The sequence below is a fragment of the Galeopterus variegatus genome, unplaced genomic scaffold (assembly GCF_000696425.1).
Source record: "Galeopterus variegatus unplaced genomic scaffold, G_variegatus-3.0.2 Scaffold11524, whole genome shotgun sequence".
Lineage (NCBI taxonomy): Eukaryota > Metazoa > Chordata > Mammalia > Dermoptera > Cynocephalidae > Galeopterus > Galeopterus variegatus.
The window spans coordinates 40,426-51,122 of record NW_007737635.1 but is presented as its reverse complement, the minus strand read 5'-3'; the positions used below and the strand labels follow the sequence as shown (position 1 = coordinate 51,122).

Sequence of the window (10,697 nt, the reverse complement as noted above, 5' to 3'; positions counted from 1 at the left end):
GGCGTGGTGCGGCGGCTGAGCACGCCCACGTGGAAGCCCTCCTTCAGGTCCTGCTGGAAGAAGTCGTGCACCTGCAGGAAGCCGGCATCCCGCTCGGGGCTGTAGCTGGCGGCCGTGCTCACCTTCAGGGGCTCCCTGGACAGCGTGTACATGGACAGCTCGCCCATGGGGATGGCTCCGGTGATCTTCAGGCCCACGGGAGACGCGTCCCTGGAGGGCGAGGCCTCCGTGGACCTGGAGCTGGACCCCGAGCGCCGTCGCCGGTACCTGTAGCTCGGCATCCTGGCGTAAGGGGAGGAGGAAGAGGCCTTAAGGAATTCCCGTTTGGTCTTAAACCTCAACTCTTTATTTCTCTCAATGTAAATGTTTACAGCCAGGACGCCCACGGTCTCGGCCACAATGAAAGACAGGGCTCCAAAGTAAAAAGACCAGCCGTAGTTGTAATGGTTCTTTTTGTCTTCGTCACGCTTGTCACTTGGGTCGCCCGTGTTGCTGGAAATGTAGACGATGATGCCTATGATGTTGCTGAGGCCTGAAAGGGAAGCGGGGAGAGAGGCCGGGGAGGGAGAGAGGCAGGGGTTAGACCTGCGGCTGCACTGATGGGACAGGGAGCAGGTGGCTCCTTGAAGAGCATTTCTTTATCCTGGTTGCTAACTTTTCTTTTAAGTAATTAATTTCGAATGGGCCACATAAAGTTGCAATGAGGTACACAGTAAAACAGTCTTAGCAGCCCAGTTCCCCTCCTGAAGGCAGCTGCTATTACCTTCTTCGTCATGTCCTACCAGAGAGAATCTCCCTAACATACACACAAAACTATTTTCTTCTTTGCTCAATACTCTTTGGCCCTTGGTTTCTCATTTAACAGTGCATCCGAGAGACGGCTCCCTACTGGGACCTGAAGAGATGCCCCCGTCGTTCTAACAGCCTCGTGCACACACGTAAATGCAACCGTGGCACAAATTCCTTACAGTGAAAACTGCCGAGTCACTGGGCACGTGCACTGAAAAACCTAAACATTTATTTTGGAAATAATTTTTTCACTTACTGAAGTTGCCAAGACAGTCCAGAGAGTTCCCACACTCCTCACCCAGTCCCCCGGTTTCCCTGGATACTGACATCTTTCGTTACCATGGAACGTTTGTCACGACTCAGAAGCCAACCTAGTAAATGACTATTAACAAAACTCCAGACTTTGCTTGGATTTCACCAGCTTTTTCACGAATGGCCTTTTCCTGTCCCTGGATCCATTCAGGACATCATGTTGTGTTTCGTGTTTTAAATTTGGAGTCACCGCCCAAGGGCACTCCATAGAAGTACAAACTGTCCCAACAGCCTCTAATGAGTATTATCGAACTTCTGGATCTTTGCCAGTCTGGGAGGTGAAACTGGCCCCTCATTGCTGTGTTCATGGGAGTCTCTCTGCTAACAAGTGAGGCTGAGCAGAGCCGAGCTGCCTGGGTCTGAGTTCCAGCTCTACCACCAGTGTGTAACTGCGCAAATCACTCACGCTCCCCGTGCCTTGGTATCCTCACGTGTAATAGTGAGAAAAACAGGGCTGATGTGAGGATTAAGTGAGCTAATCCATATAAAACACTTACAACAGGGCCTGGCACACGTGAGCCTGCTCTACGTTCTGTGATGACCCACTGGGTTTTGCTGAAAGATGACACATTGTACTGTCTATGCACGGTTCATGTGCTTTGTCCATTTCCTGCTGCACTGATCCCAGCATGGAAAGGTTAGAATACCTTCTGCCGAGGGGACAGCGATCCTGCCTGGAGCAAGTCGGTCTGGGTTTTGAGTCCTTGTCTGTTCCGTAAGAACCCTCAGCGACATGGATTTTCACCCTCTCAGGGCTCTCCCTTTCTGCCCTCCTCTGTTTCCCTAGCTCTGTCTTCCTTCCCCACCCTGTAGTCAGCACGAGTCACAGGAATGCACCTTAAACCACAACCCATTCCAGTCCCCAGAGAAGTTACTGCATCTTCTTCCGACTCTGCCAGCTTCCGATCTGACCTCTGCTGTGGCGCCTGCCACCTTCCTCCTCGGGTTCTCCATGGGCCTGTCTCCCCTCCCTGCTAGGACTAGAATGGTCTGGAGCCAGGCTCTACACACGCGCTGAGCTCGGCCCATGGTCAAAGCTCCAGGAGCCGGGGAATAAACCAGCGTCCCTCGGCTGCCTGCCCATTGCCTCCTTCTTACCAGCCTCGTCCGTCTCCTCTCTGGCTGGGCTCTCTGGTGACATGGAGCACCTGGACCTGCCTTTGAAATGTCTCTTCCTGGGGGCACAGGCAGCTGCAGGGGGCAGCTTGTGGTGGTTTGGAGGTTGACAGCCCTGGGCATAGCTGATGTCTTTCCCACTGTGTGACTTCAGGGAGGCCACCTGAGCCTCCTGGCACTGTGGCTAGCACTTAGTATGTGGTGGCTAGTGGTAGTGCAGGTCTGCTCTCCCTGCCTTGGGGAAGGAAGCTCCAGGATAGTCTGCAAAGGTCACAGCAGGGACCTCCTTAATGGTTGACACCTAGTGAAATCTGACTGCTTAAAGGACCCTGGTGGGGGCATGGGATGTGTCCCTCCTCTCACCGCTGCCCCTGCTCTGGGCTGAAGTGAAGAGAAGGGACAGGAAGGAGAAAGAAGGGAAGGACACGAGGATGTGGCCAGGAGGTAGGTCCATGCGTCTTCCTAGGAAACCCTTAACACAGGCTCCCTGTCCCAACACACACACAGGTGCACAGGCACACACACGCATCCTGCACACACACACACACACACACTGCACTGGGAGAAAATGAAAGCCAAGGGAGCAGAAGAAAGCACAAGACGCAGAGCCAGTCCCTTCTTTACTATGACCCTCGGTTCCACGATGTGAACAGAAGTCACCTTCCTTCTCCATAAGAAGTCATGAGGGGAACACAAGGTGGGGGTGAGGATGGGGACCTGCGTGGGCCAAGCAGGGTGCTAGGCCTGTCCTGTCCTCAGCAAAGTGGGAACAGCCACCAGCAGTACCGGTACCACCATGATCACCACCACTGGTGCCACTGGACCTTTTAGGATGTGGAGGCCTGGGCTGGAGAGTCTAGAGTAAGATAAAAAGATGTTTTGAGGGCCGACCCCGTGGCGCACTCAGGAGAGTGTGGCGCTGGGAGCGCAGCAGCGCTCCCGCCGCAGGTTCGGATCCTATATAGGGATGACCGGTGCGCTCACTGGCTGAGCGCGGTGCGGCCGGTCTCAAAAAGGACAAAAAAAAAAAAAAAAAGATGCTTTGAAAGCAAACTCACTGTTAGGACGGTGCAGAGAGCTACAATAAGAATTTAGGAAAGAATTATATGCACTTAGTGTCTGGAATGAGGCCTAAGAAGCCAGGCAGCTCCTTCTGTCCCTCAGGGACCCCTGCGGCACCTTTATCTGAGCTCCATGGGGGCTGCCAGGCACCTGGAGGGTGCTGCCACCCGAGCACTGACCCTGCAGGAGTTAGACAAGAGCTCTGACCTGGGTGCCCCGCCACACTCCCCCAGCAGCCGGGACCCCCGCTGGACTACGCTCTAACCGGCCACGAACCAGCTGGGAGACCCACTTGCGGCCGTGGTCTCTGCCATGCCTGCAGTGGCAAGGCGCACATCTAGTTGTCTCTACTGAGGCTCAGAGGAGCTGATGGTGTTCAACCCCTGGGATCTGTCAGGCAGGGGGTCTGTTGCTGTCACCCACACCTCTGTGGCAGCGCTTTCTGGAGCTGGGGGCGTGGCTCTGAGCATTGCCACTCTGCTCGCAGCCAGGGGGGTCATGATGCAGGGCTGCCGGCCTCTGCCCGGGGAAACCAGGTTCCTGTCACAGGCTTGTAAAGCACCCAGCACCCCCTCCCCACCCTTTGTGGTGCTTTGCACACCTGGACTTTGTTGTTGTTTTGGTGAAGGTACAATTCACACAACATAAAATGAACCACTTTGAAATGTGCCCCTCAGTGGCATTTGCACACTCACGATGTTGTACGACCACCTCCTCTGTCTAGTTCCAAAATATTTCCCTCTCCCCGAAATGAAACCCTGTTAAGCAGCTGCTCCCCACTCCTCCCACCCCCCAGCCCCTGAAACCCTGGAGTTTTAATTACTCATGGCGATTGTATGGTCCGCCCTCCTACCAGGATGCATGCTCCCTGGCAGTGGGGACCACGTGACTACACACACCACCGTGTCCCCGTGCGCTGGCACCACTGGGGCAGCATCGATGGGTGGCTCACCTGCAGCCACAAAGAGGATGCCGGCACTGAGCACGATGTTGTTCTTGCGGCTGTAGATCCTCCCTGCGCCAATGCAGAGCCCTCCCAGCAGGAGCAGGATGGTGCTGAGGATGGGGAAGACACTGGAGGCTCGCACGATGCCTGGGCCAGGCAGGGGACAAAGCAGAGCAGACAGTGAGACCAGCCGCCCTCCCAGCCATGGCCACAGACACCTCCCAGGAGCCCTGCAGCTCAGAACCTTCCTCCAGGACTTGAAGATCCCCATCAGGACCTGGAGAGGCCTTGAGTCACATCTGCTTGCATCTCGCTTAGCCTCTCCCTGGGTGTGGGTCACACTTCAGAAGGGAGCAGAGTCCTTCAGTGGCTCTGGGGAGGCCACAGTCACAGCCATGAAAACACAGGCCTGCATCACATTTGGACACCTCATGGCCTGCTAAGCCCCTTCATGGATGCGGTCTCCATGACACCTCCAGAAGACAGCCCTGATCAGTGGCTGAGGGCACAGGCTTTGGCATTAGGTGGGTGTGAGTGTGGGCCCTGCTCTGTGACATGCTGGCTGTGTGGCCTTGGTCAAGTCCTTTGTCTCCCTAAGACGCAGTATCCCCATCTGCAGAATGAGGCTCATCATAGAACCAACATCCTGTGATTGGTTTTGTTCATACAAGGTGCTTAGCACAGGGCCTGGCCATCGTGTGTGCTTCCTAAGTGACATTCTTTATATTCATCATCACCATCATCACCATGACCCCAGGCAACAGATGAGGACGCAGAAGCTCATGACTTGCCTGAGGTCACAGAGGAGGTGGCGGCTGGGTGGAGCAGGATGCCTGTGGACCATGAGGTCCAACAGAACCACCTCTGTACCCTTGTTCTGCCACTGACTGGCAGGGTGACCACCTCAGTCCCTTCTTTTACAGCCCAGGGATAGCAGTAATACCTACTGCAGGGAGTTGAATTGTGGGGCCCTCCCCAAAGAAATGTCCGTGTACTAATTCCTAGGACCTGTGCATGTGATCTCACTTGGGAAAAGGGTCTTTGCAGATGTGATTAAGGATCTCAGGATGAGATCATCCTGGTGGGCCCTAAATCTAATGACAAGTGTCCTTAGAACAGGAGGAGACACACCAAGGAGGAGGACATGTGAGGACAGAGGCAGAGACTGCAGCAATGCTGCCACAAGCCAAGGAGTGCTGACAGCCACCAGAGCTGCAAGAGGCAAGAGAAGGCCCTCCCTGTAGCTTTTGGAGGGGCAGGGTCCCACCAACACTTGATCTTGGACTTCTGGCCTCCGCACTGTGAGAGAGTAAACTTCTGTTGTTTTAAGCCACCCGGTTTGTGATAAACTGTTACGGCAGCCCTAGGAAACAAATGCACCACCCCACAGAGTTGTTGCAAGAAAACATAAAGCACATAGTAGGGGCTTAGGGTCCCTCTCCTTCAGCGTCTGGGGCAGCAGGAAGGTCAGAAGAAAGGATGGGGTCATGAGGAGAGGCCTAGAGCTTGGCCTTCCCAACGTGCCTGCGGGTCTCCCAGGCCAGTAGAAATCCCAGCTGTGTGGACCTTTGGTGGCCCCAGCAGGGGACAGCGAGTCAGGGAGCACTGGCAGGCACCAGCCTCCTGAGCAAGCTGAGCTGGTTTCGGGCCTTTCAGCCTCTGAAGGCGGCATTTGTCTCCTTTTTTGTAAACCCACCAGTGTGTGTCTCTTGCTTCACAGAGAGGGGATTGTTTGGGGACATGAAATGAAGTTCCTCTCTCTGGCACCTCCTCCTTCCCAATTCCTGTTTTCTTGCAGCCGCAGGCTCTGGGAGGAGGTTTCCTGTGTGCTTCTGAAATGTGCCTCTGAGCTGCTCTGGCCAGAAGAGTCAGGATCAGGACCGCCCCCCATCCTTTCCTCAAATGCCCTCGTTCTGCAAATGAGTCAGAGGGGCCAGAAAGAAGGGAGCCCAGTTCCTCTAAAGTCACCTGGGGCCCGGACCTGGCTCAGCCATCCATCCTGCCCGGGTAAGTCATGCGAGCACCTGTCCCCTTGCCACACAGACTCATTCCTGAGCTCTGATGTGCAGATGACAGCAGGGGTTGCCAAGGACAGTGATACAGGTTGGGCCACTCACAGGGCAGGTGGCTGAGGGATGAGCACAACTGAATTCCAGCTCCTATCTTGTTGGCCACACCAAGCCCTGGCACAGATCTGCATCTGCCTGGGGGACAGACACCTCCTGCTAACTCACCCTCAGGCACACTGTGGATTCCCAGCAGCCCTGACACCAGCACTCTGTGGCTTTGCACAGAAATGATCCACCTGGCCCGGGGCAAATTGGGCGGGAATCTCTGGGCCCAGCAGGGCCATGGAAGAGACGGCAAGCAGGGTGTGGGCAGTGACCCTTGCACATCTTGGGCTGTGGATCTGCAAACCAGCAGGGGCATCACAGGAGCTCACAGGCCTTCCGGAGGCTCTGCCACAGTGATCTAACTCAGAATATGAACCCAGCTTCTGAGAACGCATGGCTGGGGGTTGACTTCCTTCCTGAACTGTCGAAGGCTGGGTGTGAGCAGCATTCCTCGGACCTGCTCCACGCTGGATGGCTGAGCTGCCCTGAAGACTCCCTTGCAGGCAGCCCCACCATGGAACCTTCTGCTACCTTCTCCAAAATACCTGTTCTCCACCAGAATGTTGGCACCAGAAGGGCAGGCTGTTTTGTTCCCTGCTGTATCCTATGTGCCTAATACAATGGCCGGCACCTAGCAAACCACAGTAACATTTTGTTAAATGAGGGAATAAATGAATTTTCAGGAACCCTCACCTCCTGCAAACATCAGTCCCGGAGACCTTGCTCCTGTGCTTCTACTTATTTTGGGATCAGTAGTCTGGACAGAGACCAGAAGACTAAATATTGGGAATCAGGATGGCCTGGGAAATGGACTGGATGGTCGTGGTGACTGTGACCTTGGCTCGTCCCTGAAAATTGATCACTCCCTCTGGCTCTAAGCTCACAGGCACCTGCACTCTGGAGGTAAAGGATGATCAAAGACACATGCAGAGCTTGGTTTTCAGGGCCAAATATCCCTGTTTCTGCAGCCACTGAGCGGAAAAACACCTCCCTGTTGGGAAGTCAGCTCTGTCCCCGCACCCCCCAACACATTAGCAGGTGGAGATCACAAACCCGAAAGCCGTCGTCAGCCCCTCTCTTCCATGGGCGTCTCTAGGCTTGTTAATAAACCTGGCAGGTCTCCCCACCGCGTACGCTTAAGGAGAACACGTCCTTCCCAAATGAGCTTTAATTGCTGCTGTGCTGTCACCATCGCTTCATCTGGGAAAGTCACTCTGAGGCCCTCCTTGCCCTGGCGCCCTCCCCCGGGGCCCTGCCGGTGGAGTTCGAGGACCCGCAGCAGCAGGGCTGAAGCCGGCTGGACACATTCTTTGTTTGCTGCTCTAGACCCCTGTTGCACCTTCTCCATCCTGCCCTGGGCCCTGGGAGACTGTGTGGACTGGATCCTCGGGCTCCCTGACTCTGGCTGTTGGAGCAGGGTGTCGGCGAGGGAGTTATTCCCCTGGCTTCCTTCCTGCAGGCTGTGGGGCAAGGACGCTGCATTCCTTCGTAAGGGCCGCAGCTTCTGCCAGGCGGCCCTGTCCTTACAGCTCCCCTTGTCCAGGTCCCCTCACCTGCTTCCCCCACCTGTTCCAGCCCAGCAGTGTAAGGGCCCCGGTGCTCACCAGACCTTGTAGGTTTCCCCTAACTCTGTCCACACCTCGGAGAAATGGGCCTTTCTTAAACACCCTTCATTCCCTCCCGTCTGAGCGTAATATCTGCTTCCTGCCAGGACCTCAGGAAGCCACATGGGCTGGGTTGATGCATCATGAGGCCAACCCAGAAAGAGATCTCAGAGTTCTTGGACCATGAGTGGGACAGGGACGGGAAAGTAGAGAACAGCCAGCACCAATGACCGAAACCTCAGGCGAGTTCAAGCGGGAAATTCGGAGGGAATGGTTTGTCTTTCCAGGACCTTCCTCCTCACAGTCCCAAGACTGGGCAATGGGACAAATCTGCTCTCAGAGCCTGAAGAACCACCTGAATGCCCTGGGTTGGGCAGAGAAGGGCAGATTCTGAGTTAGGGTTGATTTTCAATTGAGCCATCCCAGCTGGGCTGACATCAAGGGCCACTGTAGATGGCTGTGCAGGCCATGCACTGCAAAACTCGAGGGATGTCATTCATACCATAATCTATGCAAGTGACATCCATCAAGTTGTGCACTGTGCAACCTGCACAACTATCCAGGGCAGCCCCATGGGAATCTCCTTGCTTGTTTCACTGTGGGCCCCCTGTGACCAGAATCAGAGGACAGGCAGGAGGAGGAGGGGGAGGCAAAGAAGGAGGGATGGGAGGCAGAGCTCTGGCCAAATTATTTCAGGTTCTGGGCCTGGTCAGGGCAGCCTGACACTGCCCCAGGCTCCAAGAGAACTGCACGCTATTCTATTTCTCCAGATAACTCTGAATCAAAATCCTTTCCCTTAGAGAAAACGATCCATAAGCAGGTGCAGAGTGAATTGTGTTTCCTCCAAGGGTGTTCATATCGATTCTCCCTAAATGAGGCTGGGCCTGAGCTCTAGGTGTGCTGCTGTGAGCAACTCTTCGTGTGTCTTGGCTAACACGAAAGGGGAAAATGACTTCAAAATGGTGCTGTTTTTTCCATTTCCAGGCTCCTCCCTGGCTGTGGCTTCCTCTTTCCTCCCAGGGAGGTACTCCCAGGATCAGGGATGAGATCTGGGTTCAGAGCATGGGACTGGGTTTGTCCTTTGAGGATCTGCATGTGCTGCGACTTCAGGGCTCCAGCTGGGGGCCCTGCTCAGCCACAGGACCCAGGCTGGGGCAGGGGCCCAAGGGCAGCCCATGGTTAAAGGCGGTAGCTCCAGCAGTTGGTACTGAAAAGACTTAAGGCCCACGTATCAAAGGCTGCCCCTAGCACCCTCTTAGTCTTCTCCCTTAGGCTGCCCACACCCCATGAGGCTATCTCAGAGTGTGACGATCTGATTTTTCAAAAATAGAATGCTGGGGAGTGTGCAGGGGAGGGGTGGGCAGGTGCAGCCCTGGCAGGGCAATGTGCTTGGGGGCTGCACTCCTCAGGGATGCTCAGCCTGGGCAGAGCCCACATCTTTCACCTCCCTTACCCCAGCCTCAGCTCCAGCCAATCAGCTCCTCTGAAACTAGGCACGCCCGGCAGCCCCAGGGAGCTGAGGAGGCCACTCCCAGCATCCTCTCTGCTCTGGCCTTAGTCTCCCCAGGGCATGGCCTATCAGCCAAGTAACTCCACTGGGACACCCAGCGTGTCAGGGCAGCGGTGAACAAAACTCCACTTTCTGAACTCACAGTTTCTGAATCACAAAGGGAGTGGCCAGAGCATCCAGAGAGAAGCAGCCCCTCCACCCCCGCAGGGTCCATCTTGCCTCTAGTCGCCCAGGACCACCCGCTCCCACTCCACGCGCAAAGGAAGCAGAGGATTCTCGACACTCACGAAGGAGATACTCGGAGCTGTCGTGGTCGTAATCATTGTCCTCTGGGAAGTGATTGATCCGGAAGCAGTGCCCTTTATAGATGCCTGGAGGGAAAAAGGAGAAAGGACCGTTGTAAATGTTCTATGGGTTCACGCATCCATTCATTCCAGACACCACGTGTGTGAAAGGCTCCGTGCAGGCCCTGGGGACAGAGGAAGAAGAAAGGCTGGCTCCAGCGTCCCCAGCCTGCTGGGGGCGTGGACACATGCACAGAGAACACCGCACAGTGAGACAAGTGCCCCAAAGACGACCGTATCATTTACGGCCCAAGTCTGCACACCTGTGAGAGTGAAAGGACACACCATTTCTAACTCTGCTGGGACAAGAGGAGCTGAGCAGAACTGCTTTGGGCAAGCAAGATGGAGGATGTCCCCACCCAAGGGAACTCTAAAGGCACCTCTTGAAAAATGACAAAGAATTTGCCAGGCAGAGGAGTGAGTCGTGCAAAGGCAAGGGTGGGGGTGGGGTCTGCCTGTCTGTGTCTTTCCCCCTCTCTCAAACACACAGTTACACAAATCCCTCCTAAGAGACATGCCTCAGCTGTGCACAGTTGCAAGTTCCAATCCCCTCACTCAAAGTGATTGGAGGAAGAGAACGGGGGGCAAGAAAAACTTCCAGAAGGACTGAGGCCATCTCCTGTCCTTCCTTCCAGAATCTTCCATCCAGCTATCCCAATCCTCTGCTCCCCTGCAGTCTGGAAATGCCCACTACAGAACTAGACGCCAGTGGAGAGGGGGATGCACAGGGTGTCACTGTCATGCCCTGCCTGTGCCAGCCTCCCCACTCCTGCAGCCAACAAGAGCCATCTCATCCTGACACCCCTATGTGGCCCCCATGTTTCCAACTGGGGCCAATTCTTTCTCCGCAGGTGCTGCCAAGTGTCCCGCTGGCCTCCAGCAGCTCAGCCTGACTTCATG

The 10,697-nt window shown here is 55.3% G+C and overlaps 1 protein-coding gene across 1 annotated transcript; it reads right to left on the bottom strand.

Annotated features, from left to right (window-relative positions):
• Nucleotides 1-5: 5 nt before the first annotated feature.
• Nucleotides 6-9,824, bottom strand: LOC103610657 (voltage-dependent calcium channel gamma-4 subunit; the record flags this gene model as incomplete). The annotated part of the gene is made up of 3 exons (XM_008594775.1): nt 6-532; nt 4,232-4,372; nt 9,741-9,824. Coding segments are annotated over 3 exons (752 nt in total), but the record flags the coding sequence as incomplete, so codon positions are not given.
• Between the last annotated feature and the right edge of the window lie 873 nt (nt 9,825-10,697).